Below are 24,327 nucleotides of genomic sequence, written 5' to 3'. Positions count from 1 at the left end.
AATAGTGGGAGAGCCCCTAAATGGCCTCTGTGCCGCGGATGGGGCAACACCCCATAGCAAGGTGTTGCTCAATGGGAGCGGAGGTGGTGGGGGGGTGGGGGGGTGGGGAGGAACTGGTACTGGTGATTGTGTTGGGTGGAAGACTGAAGGGAGACCCATGCCCACTGCTAGTGATCACAGTCGGGGGGGGGGGGGGGGGGGGGGGGAGAAGAGGTGGTGAGATGGGGTTGATGCCGGTAAGGATAGGGTGGGAGGGGGGGCTGCACAGAAGCCCCGATGAAGGCGATTCTGGGGGGCCTTTACTGTCACTTTGCGATTGGGTCGATCTCTGTGAAGCCGGGCTTGCTGACATGTTAGGCCCCACCTCTCTCAATGCCAGTGCAAAACTCATCCCCCCTCCAAATAAATTTCTACGTGTGGGTGGATTGCAATCTGAATCGCCCCCAATCACCCAATGGGAATCACACCTTGTTTCCCACCAGAGACCCACCCTCAGAAATATTTGGGGAGAATTCTGCCCAATGTTTTAATTATTGATTTTATTCTGAGTGCTGTTTTGGGCTTGACTCGGTGATGTCATCGCTGAAAATTTAAACCTCTTCCACCTTCAGCACACTAGCCTAGAGTTTTAACCAATGTTATTGTACTGCTGCTCTTAATTCTATTCATCCAATGGATTAGCACCAGCACTAAAATAATGCTAATCGATAAAACTAGGCTCCAGTGTCAGCGTTGAGCGCTACTAGGGAAAGAATGACTGAGTAGCTAGCACAACCTTTTATACTTCCTTTCAATCTATTTTAATCCTTGACCCTCAGAAGAACACTCCCTTTTGCATTAGTGTGAATCATTCTCTATACTGTACCAGGCGTTCTTAAGGCCTCAATGAGTGAGACTGTTGTTTTGTGATGCAGATCAGCATCCGCTAAAAAGTGTGATTTCACTTAGAATCATTACAGCTGTCAGAATGAGGAAACATTCACCTCATCAATCCGAGTTGGATTTGGATAACGCTCCAGAAGTGAAAAGCCAGTTTGAAAATTCATTGTGCAAGAACTAGTACTTCTCTACTAGTAAAATATATTTAATTTATCTATAATTATTTTTGTTACACCTGACATGCATGTTGATTATAAGAATCAAACTTTTTCAGACTGGAGACGTTCATGACGTTATTAATGTCATTTTAAAATCAGTTCATGCTTTAAACAGGGTGAAAGAGCAATGCTCATTTCTAGTTCATCAAAATATGCTGCTGTTAATGAATGTGGTTTAGCTCTGAACTAACAAAACAAATTCAAACAATGGCAGGGATCTTTTAGTGCCAGACAAGCCTTTTATTTCCACTCACAATAAATTAGTTTGTAATTTCATATTATTTGCAGTCTACAAAAGTGACCATTCCAACAAAGAATTTTTATTTTTATACATTTAATTTCAAGAATACTTGTTCGGTAGATAAAGTGAAGCAGCAATAAAACTCGGTGGCTCTTTAAACTTGTCTGTTAGACATGTCATGGCTAGCGATGCAATGCAGTATTATCTGAATTGCCAAAATGAGTTAGGGTTTGACACACAAGTTGAAGTTTGAATCCTGTAATATGTATAGAATTGTGGAAAAAGCAAATTTTATACCTAAAACATTAAGATCTATTTTTGTAGAAAGTTGAGAAACTGCTAAAGAGTAATCTTATCAAACAGATAGAACTATTATTGTATGTCTCCACATTAAACAATGTTGGAACGTGTGCTTATATGGATCTTCACCTTGCCACTAATTATTTCTGCACAAAGAGAAATAGAGGTAAACCTTTGAGTTAATTATTACTGTCAGGCTCTGTATCTCATTCAGTGATTGATACATAGGCTGGGATTTTCTGGCCTTGCCATGGCAGGTTTCCCCATGTCAGATGCCGCGAGGCATTCAAATTTCTGTTGACTTTTGCAGTAGAGACCGGAAAATCCCACCCATAAAGTCAATTCAAGTTTTAAATTAGAAATGTTTTGCTGTGCTGTTCGATATTTGAACAATTTAAAGTGGTATTGAAATGTTTTGAGAACCATTTCAATTCAACATGAACTAGTTATAGTCGCAATTGTTTCATTAAAATTGCTGACAATTTTACAACACTGTTATAGTCAATCATAATTATTGATTTTGATTTAATAATGATTTAAAGCTAAAACAAAATTATATCGCCATTTTCCTTTGGTCGTTATTTTGATCAGTGTGGCATTTTAGTCTATCAAGGCTGCCAAAATAGAAAGGTCATAATGTAATGTTAGACAAAGAACTCGTGAGGTGCCCCATGCATACATATCCCCAATTATCTTGTCTCAGCAGAATCTTTTTATGAAAATGTAATTTTTATATTCCGTAATACTGAATTAGTTCTTTGTATTTTAATCCCGGCACAAACCTGTTTTTGATCTGGTTTTATGTATGTAAACAGCATTTAAGATAAAAATTATTTCTTTATTTGTACCTGCATAAAATAAATGTCTACATATGTCATTTAATTGTTTCAAGTTATATGCACTGTGACTTCCCTTAATGTATAATATTTTTCATTCGCTATGTATTTTCCACAGTCGGATGACACAGTAGTGGTGATATAAGAAATGGTGCTTTCACTATTCTTGACATTCTGTCAAACTGAAAAAATGCCAGCTCTAATGCACTGAGTAGCTGTGTGTTGTACTGCTGTTTCAGCAATCAGAAAGATATGTAGGATAGAAATAAATAATTGTTTTTTTCTTAAAATTGCTTATTAATGTAGGCTTATCACTTGTAGTGTCTCTAAGACTGTGTGCTTCTGATCAACACTACAGGGGGTGCCTCAGTTGGCTATCTGCCTGTCAGAAGAACCAGAAGACCACATTAAGGCAGCATCTGCTTGGGCCCTGGGGCAGATAGGAAGACACACTCCAGAGCATGCACGTGCTGTTGCTGTGGCAAATGTTCTGCCAAAGCTCCTTGCACTCTACATGCAGACTGGAAGCTCTGAAGACCTTCAGGTTAAGGTAAAACATACATCACACCTGTCATATTTGATCCCATTTGCAGCTAGAGTGCCAACTATTAAATGTCTACAATGATTTTCTTTTCTTTTTTATAAACAATCTAAAAATTACACAAGCTTGTTATTCAGATAAGAAGAAATTATATTTTACTATTTTGCAGAGTGATTCTTAAAGATAGTTAATTATTTAAAATGTTTATTTGATGGAAAGTGGAAAGAAAATTAAGTATTTAGAGAGCTCTTTACACTGGTTCTCTTTTAGTAAATTGATTTTAAAGTGTGTATTAATGCTGAATTACCTATGGTAACAGGAATTAATCCTGATCTCCTGTCAATAATGTTTACCTAGGGGATAATAGCTGGCTTGAAATGTGTCACAATGGAGAGCTTCAGATGATGTCATAAACCATGAGAGTGAAGCTCGGTGGTTAATTACAGAAATTCTAATCCCTAGATGTAACCTGGTTAACAAATGCAAGCCAGCTGTTCTCTGCTGTAAATATCATTTACTGAGAATTCTTGGGATTTCTGGCAGTTGCGGTAAAATCAGATGACAAGTGAAATCATGCTTTCTTGAGCAGAACCTGCACTATTTATCCTGATAGTTAACCTTTGTCACATATATGTATGCCTTCATTATTCTCTACTGCATTGAACACAACATGTAATTAATCTATTAGTAACTCTGTTACTCTTTTATTTGACTGATTTTTAAAAATTAAATTGAAAAAAGGAATTATTTATGATGATGCAAACAGAAGCCATAATTTGTACATGAACATGATATCCTAATAACATTCAAGAAATGCTGTCATTTTTTCACTTTTTGAGCTATTCACTGTGGTCTGTTGGTTATGTAAATATTGTATCCAATGAGAGCCCAGCATGTTTCCTGTTGACAACCTTCATTTTATAATTATTCATATGGTAATAGAAGGAGTTACAGCAGTTATAAAATATATGTTTTCAACAGTGTCTTACTTGCCTATTTAGTTTCACTAGAAGATAATATTCTGCAGAGTACCTGGTATGCATTATACTATATTTAGTCATTTTAAATTTGTCATTCGAGGGTATACCATGTTGCAGCCTCAATTGCATATATTTAAAGAATACAACAGGTGCTCTCTGACCCCAATGTTCAGAACAGCAACTGGAAAAATTCCATTGATTTATGGCTAAAAATCAATTGACTACTAGTACTGCCATTAGTTGATTTTTCTAAATGTCTTCATGCTGGCAGGATGAAAGGGCAGCTACATGATTGTCCAGACAGCTTTTGTGCATTTGACTACCAATGAATGCACATCAAACTGGAAGTGCAGATTCTTTAAAAAAACTGCATTCATTTTATAGGGCTGCAAGGCAATAGTTCATTACAATAAAAAGAGTACCTGCACAGTGTTACTTTTCCCATTTCTCAATCTTGTAAATGACTATAAGCTAATTGAAAGAAGGTGATAGCAGCAAGTCAGTGCAAAATTTTCTGCTGTTCTTATTTTTTACAGTTTATAAATGAATACTTCGGAGCCCATTTACATTTTATTTTTTGAAGAGGATGTAGAGACAACACAGTAAATGAGATAGTCTGCTTCGTCCAGCAAAATTAGTTTGTATGCTGGATGGGAGATTAGATACATTTCCTAAAAGGAAATGGAAAGATTTCAATTAAAAACAGTTGTGAATGACATGATGAAGAAGGTTGCAAAAATCAGTTCACAGTTAAGACAGTTCAGCAAAAAACTAAATTTAGCAAACAGATATTTTACATTTTCATATGATACTTGCCTGGTTTGTCCATTAATGGAGACATTTAAAAACATGCTTATATTAAAATGTTAACAGAGGAATGTCATGCATATGGTCAGCATTTGTTTATATTGTCAACAGTAATTTCTAAGCTTTGAAGCTCAGATACTTGCTGCATTGTTTTTTTGTCTGATAGACAATTGCACAAATTCAGTCAGGTTGTATTCCAGAATTGAACTTCCTTACTGGTCAGGAAATCAAAGTTATAGGCAGAATTTTACAGGCTCCCGTCGGCATTTTGCAAACAGAAGGGCCATAAAATTCCTTAGGTGGCCTTCCTGCTACCCCCCCCCCCCCTTCCCACCCTCATCATGGCATGGCCACGATTTTACAGGGGGGTGAAGGGGGTAAGGGCTAGGACAGTGCACTTTTACCCCAATTGCTGCCAATTAATGGCTACTTAAGGGCCACTTTTCGGCCTGTCTCAATTCTGAGGCTGGCGGGAGGAGCTCAGGGATGGTGTCAGGGGTGGAAGGGGGGGTTTGAAGTTATTACCACCAAGAATTCTTCCCCTAAACCACAAAGGATGGAGAAATCCCTGAGAAATCTCCCTCTAAACCACAAAGGGTCGAGATATCACCAAAAAATCTCCGCCTAAACCAAAAAGGGTTGAGATACCACCAAAGAATCTCCGCCTAAATCAAAAAGAACAAAGAACAAAGAACAAAGAAATGTACAGCACAGGAACAGGCCCTTCGGCCCTCCAAGCCCGTGCCGACCATACTGCCCGACTAAACTACAATCTTCTACACTTCCTGGGTTCGTATCCTTCTATTCCCATCCTATTCATATATTTGTCAAGATGCCCCTTGAATGTCCCTATCGTCCCTGCTTCCACTACCTCCTCCGGTAGTGAGTTCCAGGCACCCACTACCCTCTGCGTAAAAAACTTGCCTCGTACATCTACTCTAAACCTTGCCCCTCTCACCTTAAACCTATGCCCCCTAGTAATTGACCCCTCTACCCTGGGGAAAAGCCTCTGACTATCCACTCTGTCTATGCCCCTCATAATTTTGTATACCTCTATCAGGTCGCCCCCTCAACCTCCTTCGTTCCAGTGAGAACAAACCGAGTTTATTCAATCGCTCCTCATAGCTTATGCCCTCCATACCAGGCAACATTCTGGTAAATCTCTTCTGCACCCTCTCTAAAGCCTCCACATCCTTCTGGTAGTGTGGCGACCAGAATTGAACACTATACTCCAAGTGTGGCCTAACTAAGGTTCTATACAGGGTCGAGATATCACCAAGAAATCTCCCCCTAAATCACAAAGGGTCGAGATATCACCAAGAAATCTCCCCCAAACCACAAAGAGTTGAGATATCACCAAGAAATCTCCCCCAAACCACAAAGGGTCGAGATATAACCCAAAAATCTCCCCCAAACCACAAAGGGTCGAGATATCACCAAGAAATCTCCCCCTAAACCACAATGGGTCGAGATATCACCAAGAAATCTCCCCCAATAAACCACAAAGGGTCGATAAATTCTATGTGGTGCACAGGGACTCCCTTGTTCCTGATTCCTAGACAGACTTAGGTGTGTGCTATTCAGATCAAACTAATTTTTCAAGTTAATCACCGGTATAACCCATATCTTCCCAGAAGATTTCATTTACTTATCTCTTAATAGCATTACACATGGGTCAGGCTTTTTAAGTAGAATAAGTAAACGTCATAATTGGAATTAATAGCAATTCTTTCAGGATATTAATTTAAATAAAGTTTATTTTCAAAATTAAAAAATTAAAACTTTTTTTTAAAAAAAGGATATACCAGATCTTTTTCTTTCGATGTATTGGGCCAGTAGTAAGACCTTCAGGTCTTCCTTGTCAATCATCATTATTTTAATCTTGGATCATCCGATATATTTTCTGGGTTGTTTGGTTTTTCTTTCTTCTTTCTTCCTCCTGTTCTTTATTTCTTTCTTTATGACCTTGTTCTTTATAGCCGCTGGCACTTTATTCGCTTTGCGGAGCCGTTCGCCCAGCCTCCGCATGCCGTTGGCTTTTTTCTTCTGCTCCGGTCGTCGGCTGCCTTCCTCTCCGGCTGCCTTTGTTCAACTGACTGCTGTCAACAGCCCCGACTGCTCTTAACTACCGTTAATTTTCTAAATAATGGTCGCCGCGAGCGCCAGCGCGTGTCTCCCCCATGCGTTGCCAACTGTCGCCTTTCTTTAAACAGCAACGGTTCCTGCGAGTCCCAGCACGTGCCCCTTTCCAATAAAAAAAAATATATATTTTTTCATAAACGATAAAAACTCCCACTGGGGTCGCTTCCACACACACCCGCAGATAAAAATAGTGGGCAACCATCTTTTTATCTCCCCCGCAACATGGTCAAAGATTTGACATGATTTTTAACCAAATGGCAGGCAGATGAGCTTCAAGGCACTGACTGGTGACGTCCCGTTCCTCTAAAGACACCAGCTCAAGTTGGTCATCCGTTCTCTTTGCCCAACATTGGTTCCTCAAACAAAAATCATAAATCCTCCCAGGACAACACCCACGCCTCAAATGCCACATTTTCCCATTTTTTATTACAGGTTGTGGGTGGAGCCTGCCACGTCACCCTGTTTGGGCCTTGAGCCGGAAGGTTGCGGGTGTGTCTCCCTCTCAGTATCCCTTTTCAAGGACTCCCCCACGTTGAATGGTCCCTCGCCTCTGGCCTCTCCATCAAGGACCCTTATCTCTCCTCCATCCTCCCTTCCCTGCTGAGAGACCACCACATATACCTCCATCCTGGCTGCAGAATGTGGGAACTGCTTGTAGTCTCAGCAGTGATCACGCTCCAGGTGATGCTGCTGGGACTACTGAGCTGTTGACCAACCAGATTAGTTGGCAGCTCTCTGAGATGCGGAGGTCTCACCTCCAGTCATTTAACTCTTTGGAGTGTTCAATGGCTGCAGGGCAACCAGCATCCGAGTCTTAGGTGGCAGGGTGGGAAACCCCCTCCACCTGCTAAATTCTACCCATGGTGTTCTAGCCACATCTCCAACTTGCTCCCTTGTAGGGCAGCATGGTGGAGCAGTAGTTAGCAATGCTGCCTCATGGCGCCGAGGACCTGGGTTTGATCCCGGCCCCGGGTCACTGTCCATGTGGAGATTACACATTCTCCCCGTGTCTGCGTGGGTCTCACCCCACACAACCCAAAGATGTGCAGGTTAGGTGGATTGGCCACGCTAAATTGTCCCTTAATTGGAAAAAAAAATAATTGGGTACTCTAAATTTTTTTTTTTAAACTTGGCCCCTTTTAAGACTCTATAACAAGGCAGCAGCATCACCACATTTTTCCAACATTTTCATTAAAAGTAGTGCCCCCAGCTGTAATGAGACAATGTTGCACTGCCAAACATGCAAATCCTCAACCTTGCACGAAGAAACTGTTCAGAAAATGTAGGCATAAGACAACATTATTTGCCTGTTTTCTTTTGCAGTTTGTCAAACTCAGCTGGAAGTTGTGATACTTTTTCTTAGTTTTTCTAATCCTTTAAAATTCTGGAAGTTTTGAATTGCATTTATTGTTGTATACTTTTGGATTGCATGCTGATCTGGATTTTCCCTCATGAAAACTAACAACCAGATTTCCAAAATAGGATTTTTAATTGCTGGTAATATACAATCCACTTGGTATGTTCAGAGCCAATGCTACTCAAGAATATTCAAAAGTTCACAGATGTAGACTTCAAATTGTATAGTGACTGGAAAATTTTAGCAATGAGGAGAGATTGGATCGGCTATGGCTGTTTTTCTTTTGGGATGGAGGAGGCAGAGGTGAGATTTAATTGAGGTGTACAAAATTATAAGGGTTCCAGATGTTGTGAATGGAATGCCTGTTTTCTTAACAGAGGTCAAATACCAGGGTGCATAGGTTTAAAGTAAGAAATTGAGGGTAGTTGAGGTAACATGTTTTCACCAAAGAGTGGTTAGAAATTTGGAACTCACTTCCTGAAAGAACACTCAAAGAATGCTCATTGCATTTAAAAAGTATTGGATATGTGGCTTGAAATGCCACAACCCACAACGACCAAGAACCTTTTTAAAAATTCATTTACGGGATGATTTACGTCGCTGGTTATGCAAGCATTTATTGCCCATCTCTAGTTGCCCTTCAGAAGGTGGTGGTGAGTTGCCTTCTTGAACCGCTGCAGTCTTTGAGCTGTAGGTACACCCACTGTGCTGTTAAAGAGGGAGTTCCAGGATTTTGCTCCAGCGACAGTGAAGGAACGCCGATATATTTCCAAGTCAGGGTAGTGAGTGACTTGGCGGGGAACCTCCAGGTGGTGGGTTTCCCAGGTATCTGCTGCTCTTGTCCTTCTAGATGATAGTGGTTGTGGGTTTGGAAGATACTGTCTAAGGAACCTTGATGAATTACTGCAGTGCATCTTGTAGATGGTACTCATGGCTGCCTCTGTTCGTGGAAAGTGAGATTAGGCTGGATAGCTGTTTTTTGGCCAGCGATGGGCTGGATGGCCTCCTTCTGTGATGTAAATTTCTATGATTCTATGGAAGTTCTGTCAACATATACTGCACTGCATTGAGCTTCCTGATGGGGAAAGTTGATATAGTTATTTGAAAAGATAAAATACATAGATACATAGAAGATAGGAGCAGGAGGAGGCCTTTTGGCCCTTCAAGCCTGCTCCGCCATTCATCACGATCATGGCTGATCATCCAATTCAATAGCCTAATTCTGCTTTCTCCCCATAGCCTTTGATCCCATTCTCCCCAAGTGCTATATCCAGCCGCCTTTTGAATATATTCAAAATTGTCTATGGTGTGTTCCAGTATAAATGTTTGCTCAAATGGTTGCTTTGTATTAAGTGAATTCTGTCTTATTTGGTGGGTTGACCTTTGTGGGTAAAAACTAAAACAGCTTTCCAACCTGTTGAAAAGTGTTGTCTCATTTATACATGTGCAGTTTATTATATAGCTTGTGCCTTTGCACAAAATTTGAAAACTCATAAACTTCACATTAGTGCAAATCAGTTCTACAAAAAGCAGTTTACTTTCTGAAGATTGGTAGTTGGTTTCTTCATCACGATTTGCTATTTTATGAAAATTGCTAGGATGAATGATGGTTTAAAGACAGACCTTGAAAGGAAAAAAGGGTAAAATCTCAGCTATCGCAGAATTTTAACTGGCCGTTATATGGTGCCACAATATAATTATGTAACTAGCTTGGAACTTGCTGTGAGCAATGTTATCAACAAATGCTTAATGCTTATTTTAAATGGGTCAATGCATTTTAAAATAATTGAAAAATAAAGTTAACCCAATGGTTTGTATGATAGCATTGCTCAATGTAATTTATAGGCTTATATGTGGTGTCATTGTATAGGTACAGTGACCTCACCTCGTTGCATTTTATATTTTTAAATTTGGAACAAATTTATAAGCTGTGTGAATCTTGCAATTATGCTAAATGTTTTTTAGTGATCTGTGATGCAGTCAAGATTATTTTACATCATGTGCTTCTTCGTAGGAACATAGGAGTAAGAGTAGGGGAGGCACAGTGGTTAGCACGGCTAACTGGGTTCAATTCCGGCCTTGGGTGACTGTGTGGAGTTTGCACATTCTCTGCGTGGGTTTCCTCCTGGTGCTCCGGTTTCCTCCCAAACTCCAAAGATGCGCAGGTTAGGTGAATTGGCCATGCTAAATTGTCCCTTAGTGTCCGAAGGTTCGGTGGGATTCTGGGGTCAGTGCAGGGGATTATGCTTAGGTAGAGTGGTCTTTTGGAGGGCCGGTGCTGACTCAATAGAACATAGAACATAGAACAATACAGCGCAGTACAGGCCCTTCGGCCCACGATGTTGCACCGAAACAAAAGCCATCTAACCTACACTATACCATTATCATCCATATGTTTATCCAATAAACTTTTAAATGCCCTTAATGTTGGCGAGTTCACTACTGTAGCAGGTAGGGCATTCCACGGCCTCACTACTCTTTGCGTAAAGAACCTACCCCTGACCTCTGTCCTATATCTATTACCCCTCAGTTTAAGGCTATGTCCCCTCGTGCTAGCCATTTCCATCCGCGGGAGAAGGCTCTCACTGTCCACCCTATCTAACCCGCTGATCAATGGTCCGAATGGCCGCCTTCTGCACTGTAGAGATTCTAGGAGTATTCTAAGAATAGGCCATTCGGTTCCTCGAGCCTGCCCCACCATTCAGTTAGATCATGGCTGATATTCTACCTCAATGCCATTTTCCTGCACATTCCCCATATCTCTTGATATCTTTAAATTTAAAAAATATATATTTTTATTCTCCTCCTTTCCCACATTTTCATCAAATTTACACCCACCAACAAATAATCAACAGTAACAAATACAATGGCAATCTCCTGGCCAACAATCCCTTTATCCCACCCACCCCCAAACAACCCCCCAACATTTTAAATACAAAACAAAAGAAAAAGAATCAGGAATCCACCATCGACCCATACATAATCACCAATAATTATACATTTCAACACCCCCCCCCAACACCCCCCTGAATGTTCGATGTCATCCAATTCTTGAAAATGCAAATAAACAAAGCCCATGAGTTGTAGAACCCCTCCATCCTTCCCCTCAACTCGAACTTCACATTCTCGAGCGTTAAGAACTCCAGCAGGTCCCCCCACCATGCTGAGGCACAGAGCGGAGAAGCCGACCTCCACCCCAACAGGACCCGCCTTTGGGCGATCAGCGAGGCGAAGACTAAGATATCTGCCTCCGCACCAGCTTGCAGCCCTGGCTGATCCGACACACTGAATATGGCATGGCTGCTAGGGGACCTGGTTTGAGTCTCACATGTACCACCTTCGGGATTACCCTGAAGACCTCCCTCCAATACCCCTCCAGTTTTGGACAGGACCAAATCATATGAACGTGATTTGCGCCTGCCCCCCCCCCACCCCACAGCGTTCACACAACTCTTCTACCCCCTCAAAGAGTCGGCTCACCCTCATCTTTGTGAGGTGCGCCCTGTACACCTTCAGCTGTATCAGCCCCAACCTCACGTACAAAGTTGAAGCATTCATCCTCCGGAGCACCGCACACCACAACCCCTCCTCCATACCTTCCTCCAACTCGTCCTCCCACTTCGCCTTAATCTCCTCGAGCGACGCCTTATTTCTCCCAGAATCACCCCGTAAATCGCCGACACTACCCCCTTCTCCATTCCCCCTGTCGTCAGTACGTCTTCCAACTGTGTGGAGTCCGGGGCCACCAGAAAGCTCTGTCTTTCCTTCCTAGCGAAATCTCGGACCTGCATATATCTAAACATCTCCCCATGCCCCAACCCATATTTCTCCTCCAGTCTCGCAAACCGGCCCCCAGAAATGAATCCTGTATTACCCTAACACCCCTCTCCACCCATCTCCGAAAACTTCCATCCCACTTCCTTGGCTCAAATTGATGATTCCCCCGGATCAGCATTTCCCTTGACCCCACCCACAGCCTAAAGTGCTGGCGCAACTGCCTCCAGATCTTCAAAGTTGCCGCCACCACAGGACTCCCAGAATATTTCCCAAGGGCCATCGGGAGCGGCGCCGTTGCCAACAGCCCCCTGCACAAACTCTCCTCCATTCTAACCCACTGGAGTCCCACCACCCCCTCCAACCCAGCTCCTCACCTTCTCAGCATTTGCTGCCAAGAAATAATACAGTAAATTCAGGAGACCAACTCCCTTGACTGCCATCCTCTCTGCAACAGCACCCTCCTGATCCTGGCCACCTCCCCCCCCCGAAATAAATGAGTTAATCATTGTTTCTACTTCTTTAAAAAAACACCTTTGGCAGAAGTGACAAAGGAAGACGATGCCACCTTGCCAAATCTGCTTTCACCCTCCCCACCAAACTAGTGATATTATACCTACGGAGCCCCCCCCCCCAATCCCGTACCTACCACCTGCACCTTGTAGCCATCTGGGATGGCCACTTGCAACCAGAAACAGGGAAGGTCGCAAAGCATAGCGGGAAAAATGGACAATGCGAGATTCAGGCAGGTTGAGCCTGAATGTATATTTGCGAGTGAGGAAGCCAGATGGAATCGAAACCCCAACCGATTAGCATTTGATGGCCCATCTCCGCCAGACAAAGGACTGGTACTTGAGCGACCAGTACAGTCCCAGACTTTTGGGCGCCACTCCCTGTACAAGGGAAGCGCAAACAACAGGGTCAATGACTGCTTGGGACACGCCCAGCCATCAAGGCACCCGCCCATTTATTGGTTCGAATCGAACATAGTGATCGGGGATCACCCAATTAGTGGGGTCCAAACTGAAGGACCGCCCAAAAGAGCGCGAAAACCCCAAGCATAAGAAGAGAGTCCACCATGTGTTCGGCCTCTTTTGGACCTGGCGCTCCGGCAACGTCCATCTCCAATCGCAGCACCACCAGGGGCAAGTTCAAGTTCAACGCCCGCTACCAGACGGATGAGCCTAGCTAAGCAGCAGTTACTTCTACAGACCCGATAGATCCAGAATCGAACAACGGCCACTGTTCCTCTGACTTAAGCCGGGTGCCTGAAGTTAAGTACAGGTTGTCATAGTCGATAGGTGTAGTTTAACCAGTAGTGTTTATGTTGCATGATTAAATGTGTGTGTAAATAAAGTGCCCTTGACCTTGAACAAACTAACTGGTGTTTGGCTCTTTGGTCGATAGCCGGTTGAACCTTGTAGTGGTATCATTTGATACCTGGCGACTCTGAGCATTAGAATATTGAATCCAAAGGAAGAAGGGCAACCTCACTGACTGCCATATTTACAGTAGGTAAAAAAAAGGCACCAACCTCCAGGTATCTAACGTGGGTTGCCGTGCTACAAAATGACAGCCCCCCACCCCTGCCCCCACCTCCGGGGATGTGCCCTGTACACCACCTTCAGCTGTATCAGCCCAACCTCGTGCACAAAGTATTCATCCGGAGCACCTCACACCACAACCCCTCCTCCATACCCTTCCCCAACTCTTCCTCCCACTTCGCCTTAAGTAAAATATTCACTTTTGTCCAAATTTACCTTGTGACGGTATCGTTTAAAAAAATATATATATATTTATTAAAGTTTTTTTAACACAATCTTTCTCCCTTACAAACAATAACCACCCCCCCCCCCCCCGTAACAAAAAAAAAACGAGAAATCGCACAGAGCAAGATATATACATGGCAAAATGATATATTTACACAGCTTTGTACACTGGCCCTCACCCGGATGTGCCAGTTTCCCCAACCCTTCATGTTATCTCTTGCTCATCCACCCTCCCAGGCAGTCCCCCCTCTCCACCCCCCCCCTCCCAGGACGACCCCCCCCCCCCCCCAAGGTTGCTGCTGCTGCTGACCGACCTTCCTCTAACGCTCCGCGAGATAGTCTAGGAACGGTTGCCACCGCCTGTAAAACCCCTGCGCAGACCCTCTCAAGTGATGGTATCATTTGATACCTGGCGACTCTGAGCATTAGAATATTGATATCGAAAGGAAGGAGGGCAACCTCACTGACTGCCATATTTACAGAAGGTAAAAAAAGGCAACAGTTATTGGCGACATCTGACGGGACTCGACCCAGAAGTGACACTGTCACTCTGAGAGAACCCACAAAACGATTGAATTAGAAATCCAAATTGGCAAAGTAAAAGAAACCACAAGCGAGACCAGTATCGATCAAACCTCCAAAATTCGGAAGTGTGTAATTTGCATGCGTACTAACAAAGGGATATGAGGTAAACTCGATAGATTTTGTTGCGTGAAACTTTCAGGAGTTGCATAAACCGAAAAATAGCTTGAGCCGTACCTGTGTTTGCACCACCGCTTTATTCCCCCTTGTTCCAAATTCCCGGTAGAGACAGAGATAATTGTAGGGATGGCAATGAAGGCAATGGAACGCCTTATGCATCCACAAGAGCCCGAGGTCGCAGCGACCAACAGAGCAGAACAGTGTCCCATATGGGAAGAAGAGATTAGGAAATACCTAAAGGGGAAAGGATGGCCCTTCTGGTCGGACATTTGCGTGAATGAGGAAACAAGTCCTGGCAGCATAGGACAAACTTGGTGGGACAGCCTGACCGAGATCCACAAAAAGAATTTGAGTAAGATTCGTAAGCCGATGGCAATTGTGTCCTGCTTGGCACAATTGCGAGGCACAGAGGAGGTCGTGAGGACACTCCGTAGACAGCTTGAGGAGAAGGAGAGAAGTAGAGAGGGAAACATTAGCGAATGTGAGAGATTAAACGAGCAACTCCGTGAGCAGCTAGCGGCGAAGGACAAGGAGATGGATGATGTCAAGAGGGCACACCAATCTTGTCTCGGCCACCTCAGCAGCTTTCAGATTCAATACGATAAGGCCTACCAGGACACGTAACGTGCGGTACTGGTAAGAGAGGAAACAGAGAACCAGGTAGAACAGTTGAGGAAACAATGTGAGGATTTGAAGGCAGCCCTCCAAGCACTCCACAGTTCCACCACGGAACAGAGGCAGAGTTCGGTGGATCATGTCAGGTGCAGGCAGCAAATTGCAAGATTGCAATCACTGCTATCCGTTCAGAATGGGTTCAGAGATACCTTTGGGCCACAGCTAGATCAGGAAGATGGCCCCGATTGGCAGGAACTCCAGCAGGGACACATTACAGCCCCTGTGGATGTACAGATCGGTAACATTAAAACGAAACACTCAGTCATTTTGGTAGATTTACCCCAGGCAGGAGAACACATCTTGGGAATAGATTTTATGAGTGCACACAACCTTTCTTTCGACCCCGTAAATAAATGTGTGTGGAAAATGGCGAGAGCAGCACGAGCCCCCGCCACGCTCACATTAGGAGACTACACACACAGGATTAGCTCAGTGGGAGAGGACTGGTTTGATCCACAAACCATTACCACAGACATAACAGTTAGAGAAGTCTTGAAAAGACATAAAGCATCGTTTGCCCAGCACAAGCGCGACTGCGGCAAAATCCCAGGAGTGGCTAACATTACAGGTCCCGATCCTAAGCCCCAGAAACAATACGGCTTCCCCCAGCAAGCCGAGCGAGAGATAATCCAGTGGATGTACAGATCGGTAACATTAAAAGTAATCCAGAGTTTATTGAACCAAGGAGTGATTCGACCCATAGCATCAACGAACAATGCCCCGATTTGGCCCGTAAGGAAACCAGATGGTTCATGGTGACTGACCATTGATTATAGGGAATTAAACAAAGTGACTCCATTAGCAGCCCCCACTGTTGCCACGAGTCCCGAGACCATGTTAAAACAGGGCCTCCAGTCAAAGTTTTTCGCGGTATTGGATATTAGCAATGGCTTTTGGTCCATACCACTGGACAAAGCGTGCCAGTACAAATTTGCATTCACTTTCCAGGGACAACAGTACACATGAACGTGCCTTCCACAAGGCTTCCACAACTCCCCCTCCATTTTTCACAGACAATTGGTGAACGGCTTATCAAAATTTTCCTGCCCTGAATGCCTTGTTCAGTATGTGGACGACTTGCTCCTACAAACTGACACCAAGTAAGAGCACATTTCGCTTCTTTTGGAATTATTAGGACTCCTCAAAGAAATTGGATGCAAAATTAACCCAAAGAAAGCCCAAATTCTCCAGGAAAAAGTCACATATTTAGTACGATCATCACGCATGGTAAGCGTGAAATAGAACAAAAACGGATAGATTCGATTATAAAATTGCCCTTGCCCCAAAATGTTACATCACTCCGATCATTTTTAGGACTGGTCGGTTACTGCAGGAACCACATAGACGGTTTCGCCACAAAAGCAGCCCCACTTTCCGAGCTACTTAAGAAACAGGCCCCATGGAAATGGCTCCCACAGCACACGGATGCTGAAGATGCGTTGAAACGCGTCCTAAGCACAGCCCTTTGCAAGCCCCAGATCCACACTCCCCATACGCGATAGAGGTAGCGACCACCGACCAAACCCTTTTGGCCGTACTCCTACAGGAAAGGCACGATCGTTTAGGACCCGTAGCCTATCCCTCACGAGTTTTAGATCCAGTAGAGCAGGGATTCTCAGCCTGCGAAAGGCACCAGCTAGCAGTTTTCTGGGCGGTACAGTGCTTCTTGTACATAACCGGACTCAACCCCGTAACCATTTTGACCGAGCACACCCCGACACAGCTTTTATTAGACGGCAGGCTAAAAGACGGCATAATAAGCCAAATTCAAGCAGCGCGATGGACCCTACTCCTACAAGGACGCGACATTACCGTAAAACGGACAAAAATGCACACGTTTCTGGTCGACAATTTACACTATGCAGAAACCCCACATGAGTACGAGATCATAGCACCCAAGCACAGCACAGGCCCCTTTGTTCCCAAGTCGGTTCCGAAAAAGACAGGCATCCGACCACAGACGACCCAGCCCACAGATAAAGCTTTGAAAATTTATGAAGATGGCTCCTCCACAGTTCTTGATGGAAAAAGAATCACAGGATGTGGAATTTATGTAGAGGACACTTAGGGACGCACTTTAGAAGAGATTGCATAAAAGTTGCCTGGACATTTAGGTTTGCAGGCAGCCGAGTTAGCAGCCATCGTTTACATTGTCCAGCACCCAGATTCGTTCCCGACCCAGCAGACATATATTCAGACAGTTTGTACGTCTGCAACAGCCTGACAGAATTCCTGCCCCTGTGGGAATCGAGAGGATTTATATCCGCCGACGGAAAACCCCTACCCTCAGCGCCACTGCTCAAACACATCCTCCAGACAGCAAAAGGTAGAAAATACGGAATAGTTATAAAGTTAGAAGTCACCATCGTTCCTCCCCACCCAGTAACATGAAAGCAGACGCCCTAGCGAAGGCAGGCTCACGACATGGCCACTTTTAGCAACCCCCCGAGAGTGCCCCAGTACACGTGGTTCAGGTCTCACAGACCAACATTCAAGACTTAGCCCAAGCACAGAAAGAAGACGAGACACTAAAGGAATTTGAAAAGGAAACTTCCCAGCTCCCTACGAAAAGTTTAAAAATTCTTTAACAATCCATGAGGGAATCATTTTAAAAGATGTTATTTATGTAGTCCCCACCCAGGACAGGAACGAGATCATTTGCAAATTCCATGATGGACATTGAAACCAAGGGATAGAATCCACCCTCGCCCACCTCAGACCTCTCTGCTGGTGGCCTGATTTAAAAACCGACGTATCTCATTACATTGAGAATTGCTTGATTTGCGCACAGAACAACCTGGACAGATATGCGAAAAAAGCCCAGCTAAGACACACCCGCCCTGTAAATGGCCCGTGGACAGACTTGCAGTTAGACTATATTGGACCCCTCCCCCCCCCTGCAGAAATGGATACAAATAAGTGTTGGTTGTCATCGACACATTCACAAAATGGGTAGAAGCTTTCCCTTCACGAACAAATACGGCCAAAGCCACGACAAAAATTCTAACTGAGCAAATTTTCACCAGATGGGGACTCCCCTGTAGTATTGAGTCGGACCAAGGTTCGCACTTCACAGGCAGGGTCATGAAAAATGTCATGAGGATTTTGGCCATAAAGCAGAAGTTTCACATTGCCTATCACCCGCAGTCCAGCGGTATTGTGGAACGCATGAATCTGACTCTAAGGCCACACTTAGGAAAATGGTACAGCAGCAGAATACGACATGGGACACAGTGCTCCCATTCGCACTGATGTTTATTAGAAACACAGTGTCGAGTTCGACAGGTTACACCCCCCATACCCCCTCATGACCGGACGGCCCATGAAGAGTACCGAGTATTTATTTGGACTTGATTTGGCCAGCCCCGCAGTCACCGCCCTGACCCACGAGAAAGCGGTCCAAAACATGTTAGAGAATATTAAAGCAGCACAGCTCGCTGCAGCTGTTCGACTAGGCGCTAGATGAAAGCAGAGTAAGGCCTGCTTTGATAAGACAGTACACCCGACCGAGTATACAGTCGGACAGCAAGTCATGATCTCCCTACACAACCCCAGCTCATTTCTCTCCCCTAAACTTGCAGGACCCTATTCAATCTCCGATAAAGTAAGCCCCTCAGTTTACAAAATCACATATCCTAATGGAAAGTCAGGATGGTTCCATATAAACCAGCTTAAGGTTTATGGAACGCAGTGCAGCCACTCACACCACCTCTCATTGGCAATGGCAGACAGCGGAGATCCGCCCACTGACAACCCAATCCCACCCTCCCCCAGCAGCGACAGCACGTCCACAGACATGACCTTGACCCCGCCCCAGAGTCAAATTTCACCCTCACGCTTGATTCGGCCGCTAGCGATAGCGATAACGACGGAACAACTGACGCCCTTAATAGACCTGAACAATGGAAACACAGACCAGGCCCCAGTCACTACAGCCCCAGTGACACCGACCACAATATGTTCAGCCCCTTAGAGACAATTTATTTACCGTTACCGGAACCTGACCCACCACCTGACGATAGCGACACATCCCTTGCCCCTACCGCCCTACATAATTCGAAACATTCGCACCGCGACAATTCCTGTTGGTCTGACACGGAATGACAAGATGGACGCCGCATTGGCACTGAAACTCCAGGCACGGGTTTAGCACCCGGGAGATGGTGATGACTCCAAGTCTGATTCCCACCATGCTAACCCCTTTGAGACCCTTTTTGGAATGGAACCTTGAGGTGTCCAGATGATGAGAGAAAGGAACCAATTGAGATTTATGGTGTCCTATTCCCTGATGGAACCGCCCGCTTTCTTCTTGAGTTTTTTTTAAATGTTGTATGTTCTCTCTCTTGTATGATTTTGTGTGTCAGCCTCACAAAAATTTCTTGATACAGTAATGACTACCCTTCTGATGCCACATGGCAGTTCAAGAAAAAAGTTTGCTAAAGTCCATATATCCTCAAATTCTTACCGCTCTTGGAAGGTCACTTAGGCAGTGGAGTAACTGCACTGATCCCCACCCTTCCTGAGGACCCCCTATACATTTGGTCAGCCAAGCTCAGGTAGTGGAGCAACAGCACTGATCACCGCCCTACCCAGGGATTCCATCCATTCTTGCCCTGCCGCAGATCATACGCACCCCATTCGGAGAATTATTTTCGAAACTCTTTTGCTGTTCTTTTTACAACAGTGGTTTAAAGAACACACTTTTGCCACAACCTGTGCCCCCTTTCCGGCGACCCTTCGGTTGCTATCCCCCCACCTGCTATTTACATGTTCAAATCACTTGGTTGGAACGAGTTTGCAGAGAACGGAGAAATTGTCTGCCCACTCAGCCCATCAAACACACACAGGCTGCGAGAGTGCTCGCACTGTGACATGATTTTTTTTCCGGATGTCTTGTCTCCCAAATGGTTTAAAAAAAAAAAAATGAGGGAGTCACATATGGTGATGATTCTAAATGGGAAATTGATGATTAAGGAGAAACAGACAGACAAACGAGATATTAAGCAACAAGATAATAACAGATAGTATGTGTGTACCCCCAGGAAGATACGGAGATACCTGAAGACGGAGAAAAATACAGACGAGATGAAGACGAACCTGATGATCTGCATCATGATCATTGTTGGATCAATACAGTTGCGCGCGTTACCCACCCCTACATCCCTCACCACACAGGCCCTGAACATTACTATCCAACACAACACCCCTAGCGCGGACACTACACCATATATAGACACAGCCACTGATATCCCCACATGGTGTGAGAATATCATAAAATGGTACTCCCTGTCATACACAGTAGAAGCCCTACTGGTGATAGCTATACTTTGCAGTGTCATCCAAACAATCTGACTTCGGAAACGGAGAAGGAGAGCCTCCCGCCCTCCAGTATACACACTTAGAGCCCCTTTCCTTGGACTCCAGCAAACCCCACGCTCTTTCTGAACCTTCCTCCCCAATAAATTCCGCGGTTGTTTTTTAAAATAAAGTTACTTTCTTTGTACATGGACATTAGTGATAAGCAGCAATGTGTTGCTGCTATTGGTTATATTATTCTTTGTATTGTAAGATAAGTCCTTTGGTTATTAGATAGCAGCATGAGTGTAGTCTAGTTAGAGACAGTTAGAGGTTCCCCCTTTTGTGTAAAGAGACTGAAATGTATGTTTGAATGTTAAATGCCCCCTTAGGATTTTTGAGAGATATGTGTTGTATTAGGGAATCTTAGGTAAATATTTTGACCCATAGGACAGAGTAGGATAGAACCTTTCCTTGATTGAGGGTACCCGGCATGTCAGAGAACAGGAGAAGATCCAGTAGTGTGATCCTTCACGCTTTGCGTTGAGGATCAAAAGGACGGACTGTAGCCATCTGGGATGGCCACTTGCAACCAGAAACAGGGAAGGTCGCAAAGCATAGCGGGAAAAATGGACAATGCGAGATTCAGGCAGGTTGTGCCTGAATGTATATTTGCGAGTGAGGATTCCAGACGGTATCGAAACCCCAACCGATTAGCATTTGATGGCCCATCTCCGCCAGACAAAAGACTGGTATTTGAGCGACCGGTACAGTCCCAGACTTTTGGGCGCCACTCCCTATACGAGGGAAGCGCAAACAACAGGGTCAATGACCGCTTGGGACACGCTCAGACATCAAGGCGCCCACCCATTTATTGGTTCGAATCGAACATAGTGATCGGGGATCACCCAATTAGTGGGGTCCAAACTGAAGGACCGCCCAAAAGAGCACGAAAACTCCAAGCATAAGAAGAGAGTCCACCATGTGTTCGGCCTCTTTTGGACCTGGCGCTCCGGCAACGTCCATCTCCAATCGCAGCACCACCAGAAGCAAGTTCAAGTTCAACGCCCGCTACCAGACGGATGAGCCTAGCTAAGCAGCAGTTACTTCTACAGACCCGATAGATCCAGAATTGAACAACGGCCACTGTTCCTCTGACTTAAGCCGGGTGCCTGAAGTTAAGTACAGGTTGTCATAGTCGATAGGTGTAGTTTAACCAGTAGTGTTTATGTTGCATGATTAAATGTGTGTGTAAATAAAGTGCCCTTGACCTTGAACTAACTAACTGGTGTTTGGCTCTTTGATCGATAGCCGGTTGAACCTTGTGGTGGTATCATTTGATACCTGGCGACTCTGTGAATTAGAATATTGAATCCAAAGGAAGAAGGGCAAACTCACTGACTGCCATATTTACAGTAGGTTAAAAAAAAGGCACCAACCTCCAGGTATCTAAAGTGGGTTGCCGCGCTACAAAATGACAGCCCCCCACCCCCGGGGATGTGCCCTGTACACCACCTTCAGCTGTATCAGCCCCAACCTCGTGCACAAAGTTGAAGTATTCATCCTCCGGAGCACCTCACACCACAACCCCTCCTCCATACCCTTCCCCAACTCTTCCTCCCACTTTGCCTTAAGTAAAATATTCACTTTTGTCCACATTTAGCATATACCCCAAGAAAGACCCAAATACCCGAAGCAGCTCCGGTATACCACCCATCGATGCACTCGGTTCCGACACGTACAATAGCAAGTCGTCCGCGTACAAAGATACCCTACGCTCCACCGCCCCCCCCCCCCCCCCCCCCCCCCGCCCCCGCACTATCCCCCTCCACACCTCCGAACTCCTCAATGCAATGGCCAAAGGCTCTATTGAAAGCGCAAACAACAGAGAGGACATAGGACATCCCTGTTCCTTGGTGCTGAACGAAATACCCCAAATTCATACTATTCGTGCGGACGCTCGCCCTCGGCTTCCTGTATAGTAATCTTACCCACTCCACAAATCGTTGCCCAATCCCAAACCGCTCCAAAACTGCCATCAAATACCCCCACTCCACCCGGTCAAACGTCATCTCGGCGTCCAACGCCACCACCACCTCTGTCTCCCTCCCCTCCGCTGGTGCCATAACTGCATTAAATACCCTCCTAATGTTCGAAAAGAGGTGCCTCCCTTTTCAGTAGCACCATCTGATCTTCCCCTATCACCTTCGGGAAGCACTCCTCCAATCTACCCGTCAACACCTTTACATCCACATTCAAGAGTGATATGGTTCTATACGACCCAAAACGTGTCGGATCCTTATCCTTCTTGAGCAACAAGGAGATTCATGCATGCCCCTAAGTCTGTGGCAACACCCCTTCCCTATCGGCTCCTCAAACATCCCCACCATCAGCGGCGCCAACTTATCCCTAAATTTCTTATAGTACTCCACCGGAAACCCTTCCTGCCCTGCTATCTTCCCAGACTGCATCCTCCCAATCGTGTCCTTAATCTCTTGCTCTCCTATCGCCCCCTCCAATGTGGCCCTATCCTCCTCCCCAACCTCGGATATTCCAAACCATCCAGGAATTCCTGCATCCTCGATCCTCCCCCAGTGGTTCCGACCTATGCAACCTCTCATAAAACTCCTCAAACACCCTATTAATCTGGTCCGGAGCCATCAGCAACTTCCCTGCCATATCCCACACTTGAACAATTTCCTCCACCGCTGCAGATCAAAGCTCGCCTGCAACCCCTTCCTTTTTTCCAACATGTGGAAATGCCGGCGTTGGACTGAGGTGGGCACAGTAAGAAGTCTTACAACACCAAGTTAAAGTCCAACAGGTTTGTTTGGAGTCACTAGCTTTTGGAACGCAGCTCCTTCATCAAGTGAGTGTTTCTTTTCCAACAGTGTCGGATCCTCATCCTCTGCAAACCTCCTGTCTACCTCCAATATCTCATCTATTACCCTTTGTTGCTCCACCCTCTCCTCCTTATCCACCTTTGCCTTAAACGATATCACCTCTCCCCTCAGCACTGCCTTCAAAGCTTCCCATACCACTGCCTGCGAAACCTCCCTCGTACAATTAAACCCCACGTATTCCACAATACTTTCCCAATCTTATCACAAAACCCTCGGTCCCCCAACAGCCCCACATCTAATCTCAACCCCGGCCTTTGCGCTGTCCCCTTCTCCAATACCATTTCCACCCAGTGCGGCGCATGATCCGATATCGCAATTGCCGAATATTCTGACCCCTTGAGCCCGGTCAACAGCTCCTTCCCCACCACAAAAAATCTATCCGCGAATGGACCTTATGAACCAAAGAGAAAAACGAATACTCCTGCTCCCTCAGGTGTAAAAACCTCCAAGTGTCCACTCTCCCATTTCCACCATTAGTCCAGCCAACGCCTTTGCCCCCAGCCTGACTGGACAAACGATCGCGGCCGCGACCTGTCCAATCTTGGTTCCTGCACCAAGTTCCAGTCTCCACCCACTATCAATTCCAAGTGGATTCAAGTCGGGGGTGGCCCCACACACCTTCTTTACAAACCCTGCATCATCCCAGTTGGGACCATACACGCTTACCAACGCCACCAACCTCCCCTCCGATGACCTTGACACTATCACATACCGGCCTCCCTGGTCTGCAACCACTTTATCCATTTGGTACCGTATTTTTTTATTAACCAGGACCGCAACCCCCCGCGACCTGCCATCTACATCTGACTAACTCAGCCCTTCCTAAGCCTCACCTGATCCTTCACCCTCAATTGAGTCTCCTGCAGCATCGCCACATCAGCCTTCAAACCTTTCACCCTCGACCTCTT

General features: G+C 45.1%; 1 protein-coding gene across 2 annotated transcripts in view; it reads left to right on the top strand.

The window, feature by feature from the left end:
- Positions 1 to 24,327, top strand: part of spag6 (sperm associated antigen 6) — a 430,527-nt gene that overhangs the window by 300,764 nt on the left and 105,436 nt on the right. For both annotated transcript variants that reach the window (XM_072508503.1, XM_072508502.1), the window contains exon 8: positions 2,833 to 3,024. In XM_072508503.1, coding sequence (XP_072364604.1) covers positions 2,833 to 3,024 — 192 coding nt within the window. The remainder of the gene's footprint in view (positions 1 to 2,832; positions 3,025 to 24,327) is intronic.

Source organism: Scyliorhinus torazame, chromosome 6 (genome assembly GCF_047496885.1).
Source record: "Scyliorhinus torazame isolate Kashiwa2021f chromosome 6, sScyTor2.1, whole genome shotgun sequence".
Lineage (NCBI taxonomy): Eukaryota > Metazoa > Chordata > Chondrichthyes > Carcharhiniformes > Scyliorhinidae > Scyliorhinus > Scyliorhinus torazame.
This window is presented reverse-complemented; position numbering and strand designations above follow the sequence as displayed.